The sequence below is a fragment of the Diplotaxodon limnothrissa genome, linkage group LG1, assembly GCF_057381915.1.
Source record: "Diplotaxodon limnothrissa isolate DT_005_m linkage group LG1, D_limnothrissa_male_GT1.1, whole genome shotgun sequence".
NCBI lineage: Eukaryota > Metazoa > Chordata > Actinopteri > Cichliformes > Cichlidae > Diplotaxodon > Diplotaxodon limnothrissa.
The window spans coordinates 37,847,333-37,864,173 of record NC_140596.1 but is presented as its reverse complement, the minus strand read 5'-3'; the positions used below and the strand labels follow the sequence as shown (position 1 = coordinate 37,864,173).

At 42.0% G+C, this 16,841-nt stretch overlaps 1 protein-coding gene across 1 annotated transcript; it reads left to right on the top strand.

Annotated features, from left to right (window-relative positions):
* Positions 1 to 3,081: 3,081 nt before the first annotated feature.
* On the top strand, positions 3,082 to 12,372 carry ndufs3 (NADH:ubiquinone oxidoreductase core subunit S3). The gene is made up of 7 exons (XM_085358036.1): positions 3,082 to 3,151; positions 3,373 to 3,438; positions 7,513 to 7,610; positions 8,307 to 8,456; positions 11,670 to 11,795; positions 11,882 to 12,001; positions 12,089 to 12,372. The coding sequence occupies exons 1-7, from the start codon at positions 3,097 to 3,099 to the stop codon at positions 12,257 to 12,259; spliced, it is 786 nt and encodes a 261-aa protein (XP_085214162.1). The 5' UTR covers positions 3,082 to 3,096; the 3' UTR covers positions 12,260 to 12,372.
* The last annotated feature ends 4,469 nt before the right edge of the window (positions 12,373 to 16,841 follow it).

Here is a 16,841-nt window from a genome sequence, read left to right as displayed (position 1 = left end):
AATGACCATAAATAAATGTTTATGACAAAAAGAGTAATGGTGCTTCTTTATTTTCAGTAGTTTGTTCATATTGGCAAGCACATATTTAAATAAAGTTAGGATGTTCCAATGTGACAGTTATCAAGAAGGTTTAATATGAGGATGGAGTCCCCGAAGCAAACACACATGAAAAATGTTCAAGTGATAATACTGTTAGATTCTATTTCATGCAAACAAATAGAAAAATTAAATTGAAGTAAAACAAAATAAAACCTAAATCTAACTGTAGCGTGGACAAACATTCGGTCAACTTTTACATCCTAGTAGGGTAGCTGTTTATTGGAAGTTCATTTAACTTTAACATTTAACATTAGTTTCCACTGACACGCTGTTGGCTAACAGCACTGACCATTTTGTGCTGGATGATCTTCCTGACACAACCCTCCCCTTTAATCCAGACTTGAGAGGCCACTCGGCGTAGTCTGACTTGTTGACTGCCAGTGCTGCATCGTATCATGACACATTGTTATATAAATCATGGTATTTTAAGCATTTGCATGGTTTGGGGCTAAAAAATTACACGCGAGTGCCAAACTCAATTAATTAAATACATCTGTAAATAACTAAATGTAGCATGATTAATTAAAAATTGAAATAATTTATTCAGTAATTACAGTTTTAAATATTTAATTATTTACAATTTTATTTAAAAATATTGAATTAGTAATTATTTAATGAAATCATTTGGCACTCTTAAAATGTGATGTTTGAATATTTCCGTTTCAGTGCATTTTCCAGGGCATTTTCCAGGGCACGCTTTCAGGAGCAAAGTGAAGGAGGAGATGAAAGCAGCACAGCGGGAGGTGAAACGCTGCCTGAGGGAAGCAAAGGACACCTACAGGAGGAAGGTGGAGCAGAAGTTGGAGAGGAACAATATGAGGGAGGTCTGGAATGGTGTGAAAACCATCACAGGCCACAACACCAAGAAAAGCACAGTGGGGGGGACTGTGGAGAAGGCAAACGAACTCAACAACTCCTTCAACAGGTTTGACCAGCCCACAACCCCCCCACCCTCACCCTCACCTTCACTACAGAGTCCTCTCCTGCCTCCCTCGCTTCCCCCCCTTCCTGACACCATGACACCCCCCTCCTCCAATCCCTCTCTCAGCAGCAAGACATCTCCCCCCCTCCCCTCCTCCCAAACATCTCCCAGTGTCACAGTGGATCAGGTCAGGAGGCAACTGAGGAAGCTTCGCCCCAGAAAGGCAGCAGGCCCAGACAAGGTGTGTCCTAGGATGCTAAAGGCGTGTGCTGCTGAACTTGGGGAGCCGCTACAACGAGTCTTCAACCTCAGTCTGCGACTGGGGAGAGTGCCCGCCCTATGGAAGACATCCTGCATCGTCCCGGTCCCTAAAAGGAACCGGCCCAATGAGCTGAATGACTTCCGACCGGTGGCACTGACGTCACATCTTATGAAGACTCTAGAGCGGCTCTTCCTCAACCTCCTCCGACCACAGGTACAACATGCCCAGGACCCACTACAGTTTGCATACAAGGCGGGTGTCGGAGTGGAGGATGCCATCCTGTACCTCCTACACAGAGCCCACTCACACCTGGATGGGGGAAAAGGCACGGTCAGGATACTGTTTCTTGACTTTTCCAGTGCCTTTAATACCATCCGGCCCTGTATGCTTCAGGAAAAACTGAACAGGATGGAGGTGGACCCCTGCCTGGTGGCTTGGATCTCCGACTACCTCACCGACAGACCACAGTACGTCAGGCTGAAGGACATCACGTCTGACACAGTGGTCAGCAGCACAGGAGCACCACAGGGAACTGTGCTGTCCCCTCTTCTCTTCACCCTGTACACCTCTGACTTCTGCTACAACTCTGAATTATGCCATATTCAGAAGTTTGCAGATGACACGGCCATCATGGGGTGTATCTGGGATGATCAGGAAGAGGAGTACAGAAGTCTGGTGAGGAACTTTGTCGCATGGAGTCACACAAACCACCTGCAACTCAACACCTCAAAGACTAAGGAACTGGTTGTGGACTTCGGGAGGTCCAGAGAAGGTCCACTGCCGGTTCAGATAGAGGGTGAGGAGGTGGAGGTGGTCAACAAGTACAAGTACCTCGGGCTGTGGGTGGACAATAAACTGGACTGGTCATGCAACACAGAGCACCTGTATAAAAAAGCCCAAAGCCGACTGTACTTCCTCAGGAGGCTGAGGTCTTTTAACATCTGCAGGAAGCTCCTGAGGATGTTTTACCAGTCGGTGGTTGCTGGAGTACTTTTCTATGCTGTGGTGTGCTGGGGGAGCAGCACAGCAAAGAGGGACTCATCCAGGCTGGAGAAACTGATCAGGAAGGCTAGCTCTGTGGTCGGCATGAAGCTGGACACTCTGGTGACAGTGGCAGAGAAAAGGACATTAAAGAAACTGATGGACATTATGGACAATGCTGGGCATCCTCTGCACACGGCCATAAACAATCAGAAGAGTCTGTTCAGTGACAGGTTGCTTCTCACAAAGACAAGAACTAACAGACTTAAAAACTCCTTTGTCCCACACGCCATCAAACTGTTTAACTCCTCTCTGGAGGGGAGAGGGAGGGGAAACAGGAAACAGGAGGACAAAGGAGGGGGGAACAACTAAGCTGTAGTGCCTCTTCACCTCACTGTACAATACCTTGTGCAATACTTTTTGTAAATAGTCAACAGTGCAATAGACTCAATACTTGAAATGTGCAATTCACTTGTATTTTTATTTTTTATTCCTATTTATCCCCTTTGTATACTCTATTTATATTTGTCTCTGTATTTATATATGTGTGTGTGTGTGTGTGTGTGTGTGTGTGTGTGTGTGTATATATATATATATATATATATATATATATATATATATATATATATATAACAATTCTGTAACTGTAACTTCGGTCGTTGCTGTGCTTTTTTTGGAAGTCGAATTTCCCAGAGGAACCCACCCGAGGGATTAATAAAGTTCTATCTTATCTTATCTTACATTGAGTGACATTTGTCTTCCCGTCCACGAGGGGGCGACTGGCCGCTGATAGTCAGCTCTCGGCCCGAAGAGGAAACTTGAGAGAGCCAACATGGCGGCGTCGTTGGTACGGTTTGTCCGCGGAGGTCTTGGAAGGAGTTTTAACAGTACGTTAACTAGAAATCCATATACAGGCTGTAGATTGCAGTGATTCGTTTTAGCATGCGTCCGTTTGCGTGCTACCAATACAGTGTCGTCTTCAGCTGTCAAATGCTCCGTGTTTGACCTTCGAGCTAGCTAATGCTACCTTTAGCCAGCTCTTGTGTAGCAGTGCGGATTCACTCGTCAGTACCTCTGTGATTGATCCTTTCTGTCTGTCCCTCCTCAGTTGCGAGGACTTCGTGTCTCCTGCAGCAGCAGACCAGACTGCAGGGCTCCAGCACCGAGACCAGACGTGAGTACACACTAACTCATCGTGCAGGGTAGTGCCGCTGAACCACCGAGCTGTTTGACATTAGGACTAATAGCTGTCACTAATAGCTGAGAACCCCAGAGTTAGAATTGTTTTAACTCAACTAGTTAACAGGACGTTACTGTGGGAGTATGGAGCAGCAAATCATTGTTTGTACCTACGGACATGGTTGCATTGACGGGTTGTTTTTGTCCCCGGTACTAACATTACACAGCAACAACTAAAAACATCAGACTTTTTTTTTAAAACACTGACAGGTGCTTTAAAAATATCCAGAGGGTCCACATATATGTAACAGCACATGGAGTGGGGTCCACAGTGAAAGCTGCTGTGTTTGTGACTGTTGTGATGTTATTTTGTCTGCTGACAGACACACAAAGCTCGACCTATCAGATAAAGCACTACATACATCAAATGAAAATTTAGTGTTTTCCCAACAGTAAAAGACTTTCGTGACTTTGTGCGCGTGTCAGATGAATGAGAAAAAAAAACTCTCTGGTGCACAAAGTTGGCAACAAAGAGGCGACACCGCATGTATGTAGCACAGCTGCTGGCTTAGTGTGCCGTTTCTTGAAGTCTGATCTTTGGGCTGAAACATCTGTGTTGAATCGTCCTTAGGGAGGGGAGTCCCAGTAATGACTCACGATGTTTCCTTTATCTTTACAATTTGCTAATTATATATATATATATATATATATATATATATATATATATATATATATATATATATATATATATTAGTGCCAAGCCGCACGTGTGTTTGTTTGGGAAGCAGCCAGCGGGTAATGGAGCCAGCGCATAATGGAGGAAATGAGTGTGCCGACTAGAAAAATCAACCGAGCGTGACCGAAGAGAAAACAGATGATGGTTCCAATGCCGGAGAGATTGTCGAACGGAAGAGCCATAGAAGTTCCGTAGTGTGAAGGTATTTCGGCTATTTCAAGTCTGACAAAAAACAGAGTAGCGTGCACTGTAAATTGTGCCGAAAGCAAGTCTGGAAATACAATAAACTGGTGCATGCGTCACACTGTGCGCCACGTTATTGTTTCGGTGAAATGAATTTCTACAATACTGTTACTGTTAATTCTACTCTCTGCAGTGTTTAAATGCTTACATATACACACAGTTACTGTCCCTCCACACATACGACTCGGTTCTGCTTCTATGCCCCAGCTTTGTTTACTTTTTCCCACCGAGGCTTCTAGACTTCTGATTGGCCAACATTTCTGCACGGTTAGGAATCTAGCGCCACCTGCTGCTTTGGCATGTTCATAGCAGCGTTTTCCTTCATTTCTCCCTTTATGTGTGGACGGGATTATTTTTTAAAACGAAAACGGAAAATCTCAGTTTTCAAAAATACCCGTGTACGTGTGGACGTAGCCTCAGTCTCTGACTGGAAGCGCTAATTCGTCATTCGGCTGTTGTCAGACTAAAGTAACTGTTAAAACTGTTTGAAAAGCTAAGCTATACAACAAGGAGAGATTGAGAATTTCCTTTTAGTTCTCAGTTTATTTGATATTGACAAAAGTTAGTCAGTTTTGTCTGTTCTTCTGTAAAACAAACTAAGATTTATTTTTAGAATTAATACTTTGTTTCTAAGTGGAATTGACAATTTAGTCTGTTTCGTTTGTTCTATTTTGAAACTTAAACGCTTTAGTGGCTGTCTTTTGTGTAGTTTGCAATATTTGCCTTTATTTATCTGAAAAAGTCTCATGTTCCTTAAGTACATCTACCCTGTTGAACTTATTATGGGAAATAAATATTTAAAAACAAGCTGCTGATTATTTCACATTTTACTTGTGAGCAACGGCACATTTAAATCTTACAAATATAGTTATTTGGCTTATATCGTGATAGATATCGTTATCGCCTGAAATGAAAAAAACATATCGTGATATGAAAAAATCTCATATCGCCCAGCTCTACGTGTACCACATAAAATCGTTTCGAGGTCAGTAAACACAACCAGAATTCATACATAAAGCACACGGGACTATAAGGGGCAGTGTCGATTTTCAGAAAAATCAAAGCATTGATTTTAAGTGTGCCGTATTTTCCAAAAAACACGGTAATAACGACGTCCCGCTAGCATGTGCTACCAAAAATAGTGCTTTGTTGTGTATCTAACGTACGAAAGCCAAACCAGTTCCACACCACTGAAGTTGCAGCATTTTTACAAACCAGTTCTCGGTTCATCCGTTTCATTCAACGATCCACTTTCGCTCTTCTCATTCTCCGTCGCCGCTGTGCTTTTTCCGCCATGTGCATATGTAAACAAAGACACTGCGCGTGCGCGTTTTACCCATATTCTACCGCAATATTTCATTTTCTTATTGTTGCCCAACATTATACCAGTATTACTGTGAACGGTATGATATGGCCCAGCCGTACCGTCATTGACCCTGAAGTTATTAGCACTGATTCCCAAACTGTCCCTCACAGTGACTTTATTATTTCAACACTGGTATCGGATCAGCGATTGGTGTTGGCAGAACCTTAAACCCAGGTCTTGTAATCAGATTGGAACCGGGAAAAATCTGAATCCGTGTTTCCTTAATGCTCAGGAGAGTCTTCAGCACATCAGCAAGACAATCGGTTGTATTAGAAAAACAAAAGCATTTTTTCATCTGTTAGGGCTGTGCGATATGACCAAAATCTCATATTCCAATATGAGACATCTATCATCCCAATAAAGATATAAATCACAAAAATTTAACATTTTCTGAAAATTCTGTGAATCTCGGGCAGCTTGACTTGCGTGAAGTGTTTCCAGCTGCACGTCGTGTACCTGGAGTCTTATGTCTAAAAATGAAACTATACATTTTTAGACATAAGTTGTAACTGTACATTTAACAGCTATTAGTCCTAATGTTTATTTTCACTTGCTAGATACGGGACAGACTTGAATGAGGAAAAGAAAAGGGAGAAAGGAAGAAGGGGAATAAACAGCAGAGAAGAGGGATGGGGATGAAGGGCAAAAAAACAACTAAATAAGCAGAAAAAAAATACATATATCAATCACCTGTTGAGAAAGAAAAAAGAAAACGAGCAGAAGAAAACGAGAGCAACATAATAAACAACATCACGATGATATATGGGAATATAACAGTAAATACTAAATATTAAACATTATTGTGCAGCATATAAGATCAACAGAACACAGTGTGCTTTGAGGTAGGAGCCAAAAAGGGTGTAGTTTGTGGGTGTGATCACCCGTGTGTACACCTGTGAGCATGGACGCGCTTGTTTTTTGTTTTTTAAAAGGTTCCTTCATGTAATAATCTGCTAGAGGGTGTGGGGGGGGCCACAGCCCCGTCCTCCAGGGCATGAAGCAGGTATGGAGGAGATCAAAACTCCAGACATCCAGAGGCCCCCAGAACACAAGAGACCAAGGAAGACCAACAGAGGGGCAGCCGCGCCACTGTCCCAGAAAGAGCTGAGGAGAGTCCCAGATGAGGGCTCACTCAGCAGCCGCGGAGCAGAAGCCAGGGGGGGTTGCAGTGACGTGCCTGTGAGCTCCGCCGGCAGCCAGCCTGTTCAAACGTTTGAGTCTAAGGTTTATTTTTTAGCACCTGACGGCTCTTTTTTGCATCCTCTTTCACGTGATTCAGTTTATTTTGAAAAGTCTCAATAGGACCTTGAGCTTTATTGTGAAAGGTTTATGTGGAAAATAAACAAGCGGACATGCAATGGTTTTACCGTCGTTGTTGCTAACAACAAAGCATAAAAACAGGCGCTTGTCCGTCCGTAGTGTGGTTATATTAAATATAAAAGAAAGAGAGAACTTTAAGAAATGAATATAGTCACTACAGTGGCCATCAAAACGATACAAACGATATCGTAAAATTCAATTCAATTTTATTTATATAGTGCCAAATCACAACAAAAGTCGCCTCAAGGCGCTTCATAAATGAAACGATAGATGTTTTTATATCGTCATCCGATGTCTATCGTTATATCAAACGGCCCCAGCGCCTGTGACTCTGGTCAAATGTTACACAGCCTGAAGCGTCTGTCGTGGTGAATTTACGGTGTCGTCTCCTCTGCTCTTTGCAGCCACCGTCAGGCCCAAGGATGCTGTCGCTCACAACCAGCTGGCAGCGTTTGGGGAGTATGTGGCAGAGATGATGCCCAAATATATTCAGCAGGTCCAGGTCAGTTCATATTCACATCACAGTGGGAGCACGTACACTCTTCTGTTGCAAATCCTGCTGCTGACCGAGACAGCACATTGATGGTTTTTCACAGTTATTGTGAAAAGCCATCAATGTGTTGGTGCCGTTACTAATCAAGACCTGAGTAAATATTTTAAAACTGTAATTAGACTTATTATGTTTGGATTTAGGCAGCACGGTGGCACGGTGGTTAGCACTGTTGCCGCACAGCAAGAAGGTCCTGAGTTCAATTCCACCATCAGGCCAGGGTCTTTCTGTGTGGAGTTTGCATGTTCTGCCCGTGTTTGCGTGGGTTCACTCCGGGTACTCCGGCTTCCTCCCACTGTCCAAAGATATGCAACTTGTGGGGATAGGTTAATTGGATAATCCAAATTGCCACTAGGTTTGAATGTGTGAGGGAATGTGAGTGCGAATGGTTGTCTGTCCCTGCGTGTTGGCCCTGCGACAAACTGGCGACCTGTCCAGGGTGTACCCCGCCTCCAGCCCCATGACAGCTGGGATAGGCTCCAGCACCCCCCGCGACCCTGAAAAGGATAAGCGGAAGCGAATGGATGGATGGATGGATGGATGGATGTTTGGATTTACTCTGATTTGAAAAAGGAAGAGAATGGATGAATGCATGTTTAGATTCAGAAACCTGCAGCAGGGCCTAAAAGACTGTGTTCATGTGTGTAGGTGACCTGCTACAATGAGCTGGAGGTGATGATCCATCCTGATGGAGTCATCCCTGTGCTGACCTTCCTGAGGGACCACACCAATGCTCAGTTCAGGAACATGACTGACTTGACAGCTGTCGACATCCCGACACGACAGAACCGTTTTGAGGTACAGAGATAAACTGGAACTGACTGAACCGTGAGCTGCCTGAGGTTATTGCTAAGAGAGGCAAGGATTTAAGCATCCTATCTGCAGGTGCATGCCTGTGTAGCCATGGTTACAAGAAAGTAGAACTCTCAGTGCAGGTGAACAACAACATATAACATGTTACACTATGTCATTATTTGTTTAACAAAAATGTATCCAAAATTTGGTGCGTGAAAGACCAAGTCTACAATTAATGCTTTGATAGGAATTATGAGGGAAAGTAGAGCCTGGTGCTGGTAATCAATGCATTTGATTAACCCTTTAAAGCCGGTCAGCGCGGGCACGCTCCGTTTTGCATAACTATTTTTAAATCCCCGTAGAACTGGAACCACGTAAGCTAGCGCAATAATGATTTTTGCATATGAAACCAGAGGAGTTGTACTTACATCTGATGCCATCAGCTTGTCCTCGGTCACGGTTTCCTTCCACATATAGCTTTGCAAAAATTGCATAAAAAGCACTTGCAGGAACAAAAACATAATATCCCAGAAACACGCTTTGCCGATCCGATCAGCTGTTTATAACACTTCCTACATTGAAATAGACGTCAGCGCGAACTATCGCATGTCCGCCATTACCTGCCCGTAACCGGAAGTGATGTCATTTTTACGGAAAATTTAGTTTTTTACTTGTAGGCCTTATAAGCCTATACTGGTGTTTTTAAAAGTCATGTTTGACTTTAAGCTTTTCTGAATAGTTTCTGTGATGCTTAGAACTCAAATTGCATTGCTGGAAATAGTTTATTTTGATGCACATGCTGTTTTCTTTGCAAATGTGCATTGTAGGATTGTTTTTCGTTTTTTCTGCAGTTTATAAAAATTGGTGTATCTGAAAAATAAAACTATGAAGACACTCAAAATAAATTTTCAGTTGTTGGAAACTATTTTTTGCAACTTTTTTGTATTTAAAGTTTTGAGGGATAAACCTCTTAAAGTAGAAATATATGTAAAAAAAACAAACGATTTTCTATTTATTTTTTTTTGTAATTTATTGCAATTTTTTTAAAATAAACTATTATGTAGTTACTATGGACTTAATGCATACATATTATTACAATCTGGGCTATAACAGTTGTATTGATGTATAGCAACTTGAAATGCTCCCAAAAATGGCTCCACAGCATGTAAAAATATAAAGTAAGCTCTGGCGGATTTGGTGCTATGGTAGGTTTTAAAGGGTTAATTGATCATCAGCACGGCCAGCCAAGGAGGAAAGATAAGCACTGATAAAGAAGCAATTATTTATGCTCATCAGTCCATTATTCTACAATGAGAAAGAAAGAAGAATTATAAAAAAGTGGAAAGCATTCAAGACAGACAAATGTACCTCAAGGTCAGAACAGGCAACGCTCCGGGAATCTGGAATAAACCCAAACACTGCATCTCAAAGTGTGCAGGGCTCAGTTAGCATGTTCAATGATAAACCTGATGACAGCCTGGAGATTTCTGCAATGTTGCGGCTCATTTATCAACCGAGCGTCTGCACCAATCTGTGCTTCAAGACGTTTCACAGCAGCGTCTGTGATTTATCAACATTTGTTCCTGAATTACTTTGTACTTCTTTAACAAATGGAGTAGTCCCTCTGACTGTGCATCATAGAGCCTGTCTGCATTAGGACATTTTACCATAAACCTTTAAAAATACTTCTGCCACCACGTTCAATAATAATTGTATTTATTATTGTGTTTTGGTCATTTTGTACAGTTTTCCAAAGCACCAAAAACCACACATAATATATAATAAATATGTATAGTATAATATAATATAGTATAATATAATATAATAAAAATCTAACCTTCATCCAGCGAACCATTTTCTTCCACTTATCTGGAGCTGGGTCACAGGGGCGGCACCAGGAAGGCCAAGGCCTGTTTGGACCTTGAGTCATTTAGGGGCATTGCTCTGCATACTGAGGGGGGTTCAAATATAAGTCAAATATGAGGCCATCTCTCTGAGAGCTAAAGCCTGGTGACATTAGGTCATGTAACAGGATCACAGCAAACCAACCGATCTGTAACAGAAGAGCTGAAAAGAATCATGTCCAGACTCAGTCCAAGAGAAGGGCTGTGGTGGGCAGTGTTGGTCAAGTTACTTGAAAAAAGTAATCAGTAATTAATTACTGATTACTCCCCCCAAAAAGTAATCCCGTTACTTTACTGATTACTTATTTTCAAAAGTAATTAATTACTTAGTTACTTAGTTACTTTTTAAAAACACGATTTACAACCTGAAGAGGTGATAAAGTGATAGATCTTTCAGCCCAATTCTACTTTTTCTACATAATCCATCATACAAAATGTAATCAAATGGAAAAGTCTCTCTTTTTTAACTTGTTTTATCAGTTTTAATCTTTTAACTTTATGCATCAAGCAAAACATTTAATTATATGCAACATTCTCTGACTTGAATAAATTAGTTTAACATTTAAACCTATTTTCTACACATTCCAGCACATAAAATAAAATATTTTTTGTGTTTTCACTCACTCTTTCAAACAGATGCAAGTAAAACACAGCAGAAAATAAATAAAGTCAAAGACTCAGCGGTCCTTTTGCTCTATTTTCACCTGTAAAGCAGGAGCAGGGTAGGCGGAGGGTTACCCTGGTGTAGGTGTGCTGCGGTCAGTTGAAGAATCCGCGCGAGTGTCTCTGTGAGTTTCCCATCACGTCGTAGCTACTCGGTGCTTGCTCGGAAGTTTAGGGGTTTTTTTCGCTGTAAAAAGTTTTCTTCCCACGCACGATGGACGCTAATGTTTTTGTCACTTTTTATGGAATCAAACTCAAAGTAAGGTCAGTACTTCCACGCTTTAAACGCTGCACGCTCATACTCTCTCCCGCACTCGATATATTATCCATTGTTGATCTGCACACAGCTGCTGTCACCAACGTCGCACTTGCTTACGTCACTGTCATGAGACATTCTCGCAAAAAAAATCACGGTTTTAGTAACGCAGTAACGCAGCGTTCCTACGGGAAAGTAACGGTAATCTAATTACCGATTTTGCAATAGTAATCCCTTACTTTACTCGTTACTTGAAAAAAGTAATCAGATTACAGTAACGCGTTACAAGTAACGCGTTACTGCCCATCTCTGGTGGTGGGACATTAGGTAGTCTAATTTATGCATTGATTGTGTACTATAGTACTCTGACTCACTGTGTGTGCTGGTCTACAGATTGTGTACAACCTGCTCTCACTGCGTTACAACTCCCGTATCCGCGTCAAGACCTACACCGATGAGTTAACACCGGTTGACTCCGCTGTCCCCGTCCACATGGCCGCTAACTGGTACGAGAGGGAGGTGAGTTGCCCGCTGCACTTGTGAAACTCAGCAGTGGTTTATACTAACATTACAGACAAACTGAGAGCAAAGCTGTATTACCACAGGTGTGGGACATGTTTGGAGTTTTCTTTGCCAACCATCCCGACCTGAGGCGGATCCTGACAGACTATGGCTTCGAGGGTCACCCCTTCAGGAAGGACTTCCCTCTGTCGGGATATGTGGAGGTGAGTTTACTTTGAGTCCACTTTATTCAACTCCAGCAATGTGAGAGACGGGAAGGAATCTGACCCGAAGCATGCCTCCCTCTGCAGGTTCGTTATGACGATGAGTTGAAACGTGTGGTGGCGGAGCCTGTGGAGCTGGCGCAGGAGTTTAGGAAGTTTGATTTAAACACGCCCTGGGAGGTGTTCCCCGCCTACCGAGATCCCAAAGAGGATGCACCCAAGCTGGAGGCTGGTGAAAAGGCCCCTGAGAAGAAGTGACGTCCTCTTGTTTAGCCTCCACATCTTCATCACCATGTTTTGTTTTTGTGTTATTCTGGGAGTCCAACCCCCCAGCAATCCTGATATTTATGTAAATAAAGATACTAGTAAAACATCTGGAATATTGTGGCTTTTTTTTCTTCCAGTTGATGAAAAAAGTATCTGAAAGGATTTGACAGAGGGGTACAGACCTGTCACTTTCACCATAAACTGGGAAAATGTTTTTAAAAGTAAACCCAATAATGCACAAAGCCTTATTTTGTTTAATTTTTCAAAATAAGTCCTTAAAGAATTTACATTCATGTTGGAATCATGAGCAGCAGAATATCGACCTGGGGGAATTCAAACAAAAAGGAAAAAAAACTAAAATTTTGGCACCTCAGTTGCTGACCTCAACTTCTGTGTTTTTTCACTGGTTTTGGTCTGGGAGGAATCACTCCATCGGTTGTCTCATTAGGAGCATGTCCCAACATTGTCAGGCATGCATGCAACCACATGGGGGCCATACAAACTACTGACACTATTTGAGTTTCAGAATTGTTCTTTTGGCAAAATGAGCTAACGTGCTGCATTTCCTTCCCTTTGATTTTCAGAGTTTTCTTAAGTTCAGCCCTGGGTAGGTAGAAAATGTTAATTTCTAACAAATGACGCAGCATCCTTTTGTTCCCGATGTGTTCCTGACACGAGGGCATCCAGCATCAAATCTGTGCTGAATAAGGGGAAATAAGGGACCAACCCGAGGTAACTAAACTGGGGGACGCTGTGTATTATGGGCCCCAAATAAACTGTTCCTACCGAGGCAGCAGCTTTAGCAAGTTGATAAAAGAGAAAACTAACAAACTGTGAGTGAGTGAAAAAGTCTGTGTGGTTGGTCAAAGTTGTCTCCAAATGTTTACCGAGGCTAGGATGTTCATGTGACTGTGATTATAGTTTTTACATTGCAGTGTCTGTTATGAACTTCATACCCCCCCCCCCCCCCCCCCCCCCCCCCAAACACACACACAACCGAAAAAATGAAACCAGACGTTTTAAACTATGGCTAACGTGAAAGCCAAACATGAAACAAACTTTTTGTTTGTGACCACTGAAGTCTTTTCAAATTTCAAACACTAAATTTAGCCAGCAGGTGGCGCTGCAGCACTGAATATAAAGCTGGAATGTCTTTCATCGCAGTCAGAATGACACTCAAACCTTTATGTTTATTTTTTATTTTGTCAAACATCTTCATTGAAGCATTCATTTTACAAATAAAAAATACTCGAAACACTTTAAAGAGTCAACGTGAGGCAGACTACTGCAGACAGGCTGTGGGTCAAACTGAGCCCTCTTTCCCCATAAGCAGGGTCACAGTTTCAGTTTCAATCATGCCGAGTAAAATGATGCTGTTCCAGAAAGCGAGCACATTTCGACCCATGTCTGTGCCACATATTTACTAATACACAGTCTTCCATTGGGGATTATCAGAAACAGAGAAGCACAGACCCGAAACATCCAACATATCGTCAGTTACTATACAGATAAGTCACTAATCAAGAAAAGTACACAGCAGGCATCGAGTGGGTCTGTGAAGCTGCTCTGCAATCGTGACAAAGTATCTTTTTCATGTATTTCACTTAAATGCATGCATCACACGAGTTTGGTGCAGGATTTCTGGACACCTTTGCAGACTGGTCACGGTTCTGAAAGCTGAACTGAGGCGTTCCACCTGTGTGCACTCCTCCTCACTGAGTGTTAGACTGTGACAGAATATATCTGCAATGAGCCACGCTCACAGTGTAATTTCATACTGTTAAAAAAAAAGGCATATTTTTCTGAATTTCTCAGAAGTGAGTGCAGCCCGTAAAGGACAGGAAATTGTGGATTAGTGAGACTGTGAATGTGGAGCCACCTGAAGCCGGAGATCAGCTGGTGCAAAATCATTTCTCCTGTGCCCAAAAGATGTGACAATGAAGCAAAGACTTTTCTTTTTACTTTCCACTACTCTAACGCTGTCGTTTAGGAACATTTTCAGGTTTATCTCTTCAGGTTTTCATAATTTTAAAGCCCAGTTTTAAAGACCTTGGTCCATTTGATGTAACTTCCTGCTGCTGCACACTCTCATTTCTGTCTCCTCCTTTGCCACGGTGTGTGTGGTTAGAAATTTCTGCTCTTAATATTAGCAATTAATCACATTACTGCCAGATGAGGGATAGTCAGAATTCAGGGATACATGAAGGGTTGCATGCTTCTTATAATGCAGCTTGTATTTTTTCCTAATCAGTCCAAATGACTTTGCACCAGCCCACTGTTTATGTTTCCTTCCAATGAATTTTTCACCATTGCGGCGCTCCAAGGGCCGGTAAAACTGGCAGGACCGCAGCGTGGTTAACGGGCATCTAGTTTATTAATAGCGTGGCTGTTTGGATTATTTTAGGAGTTACGTGTATTGGCTGCAACATTCACTGCCATTCAGCCTGCCAACTGAAGCGTGGCTACCCACGCGATGATTACCCCTGCTGTGGTGCTTCAGTCTGAATGCACTTCACTGGAGCAAGAGGAAGTGTTTATACACAAGTTTCCTGGGCTAATTAATTAATAGAGATTTTTCTGTGTGGCTCAGGATCGGCAGTTGTCCGAGATCTCTGATTCGCTGGTTATGATGTGGACATCATAGCTTATGTCTTATTTAAGTGTGAACTTCTCCACCCACAGCTTTACAAGAGGAAAATTATATCTTGAGCGATCTGATAAAAGCTAAAAGAAAGCAAAGTCAAGGCCTCTGGTATTTAATGTGAAATGTTTTGTTAATGGCCTTTTTAACTTTTGATACTAATAACAGATTTTGTTGCTAGGGGACAAAAGCTTTCTATCTTTTTTCTTCACGTTTAATTTGTTGACTCCTCTAACAATTAAAAAAAAAAAAGTTTGCTTGAATTTAGGCAGAATATTTGCCTTGATTTGAAAGATTCTGCTTATCCAAATAATAAAAGAGGGATTTTGGAAGTGATTGGACTGTAGTGTCTGGTTGGACACAAAAGCAGCTGCACCTGCAGCAGATGTACATGAACACCACCACTGCTCAGGTGGAGCACCACTTCTCTCCACCTGATGAATGCCAGTCAGTCTCTATTTCCTCTATTGAGGAAACTGTGTTGGGTTAAATGCACACGAGCACAGACTCTGTTGTTTGCTGTGAGAGTGAGCTGTTAAGCAAAATGGGATAATAATTCAGTGTGGGTTCGACACTGGGCAACCTTTTATAATTGCACAGCCATTTATGCTGTCAGTACCACCAAAATACTGATTAATGAAACTAATGTTGATTTGTTATTTTAGTCTTCAGGAAGCAGGTTTGCATTTTTTATACACTGGTGTGTTTAGATCAGGGGTGTCCACCTCCAGGCCTCGAGGGCAGGTGTCCTGGATGTTTTCGATGTGTCCTTGATCCAACACAGCTGATTCAAATGGCTAAATGACCTCCTCAACATGTCCTGAAGTTCTCCAGAGGCCTGGGAATGAACTAATCATGTGATTCAGGTGTACTGACCCAGGGTGAGATCTAAATCCTGCAGGACACCGGCCCTCGAGGCCTGGAGGTGGACACCCCTGGTTTTGATCGTTGGTTATATGAGAACCTCATTCCTGTGAATTTATAGCCAGTTAACTGTAATAAAAATGTAAATGTTCAGTAAAAGTGAAGTATGATTTCACATGTTGCCTTTCCAACAGAGAAGGTGATTTCATAAAGTCAAGGTTCATCACAACTTGAACAGCATCATCGTTTCCCCTGCGGCGTGAAATTAAACAGACATGCATATTATAGCTGCCGGGAGAAGCAATTACATTTTCCCCACAGTGGTTCTGAAGACATGAATTAAGTGCCGCTAGAATTAGAAATCAAATTAAGGTCCAGATCCCTGCAGGCTCAGAGGTGGCATGTGGTCAACAGTCGGATGGATATGGAGTCTGCACATTTCTACAGCTACGTCAGTTTGTTCCCGTCGCGCTCTGCTCCTCCTGCGGCTGATATTTGGGCGAGAAACACCAAACTTTAAAAAAAAAAAAGACTAATTTTGACACAAAACACACAAATTTCATATCAATTTACATGCCTCTATAGACAAAGAAAGTAAAGACACTTTACAAGCAGAAACACCTTGGACGAGGGTAACAAATGCACTTGGAGGAATATTTTGCTCAAAAAAATGAAAAATTCAGTGATTATCTACCACAGCTTTATGTCTACAGGTCAGACTGAAGTGTGCATGCAGTTTGAATTTTCATTTTGCTCAATGTAATGGAATTAAGTACATCGTTTTGCAGTTTAACCCTTCCCTTATAATTCTGCAGTACATTACACAGGACGTTTACTGCACATTTATCAAAACATGCTTACAAGTTTCTCTTCAGAGCAAGATCTTATGTTCAAAATGCAATCAAATATAAAGACTTTACAAGGACGATGTACTGTGGTACGCACCGGCCAACTGTCAACATTAAATAATCATATAACACTTTAACTAAAGTCGCCTCATTTAATCACTTAATCTAGCAATGTAGTTGGCAAGTAACATATGTGTTTATTTGTCAACAACTTAATGTC

Coding starts and splice junctions, on each gene's coding strand:
- ndufs3 (XM_085358036.1), top strand. CDS start 3,097: ATGGCGGCGTCGTTGGTACGGTTTGTCCGCGGAGGTCTTGGAAGGAGT. Junction 3,152..3,372: donor TCTTGGAAGGAGTTTTAACA/GTACGTTAACTA, acceptor GTCCCTCCTCAG/TTGCGAGGACTTCGTGTCTC. Junction 8,457..11,669: donor CACGACAGAACCGTTTTGAG/GTACAGAGATAA, acceptor GCTGGTCTACAG/ATTGTGTACAACCTGCTCTC.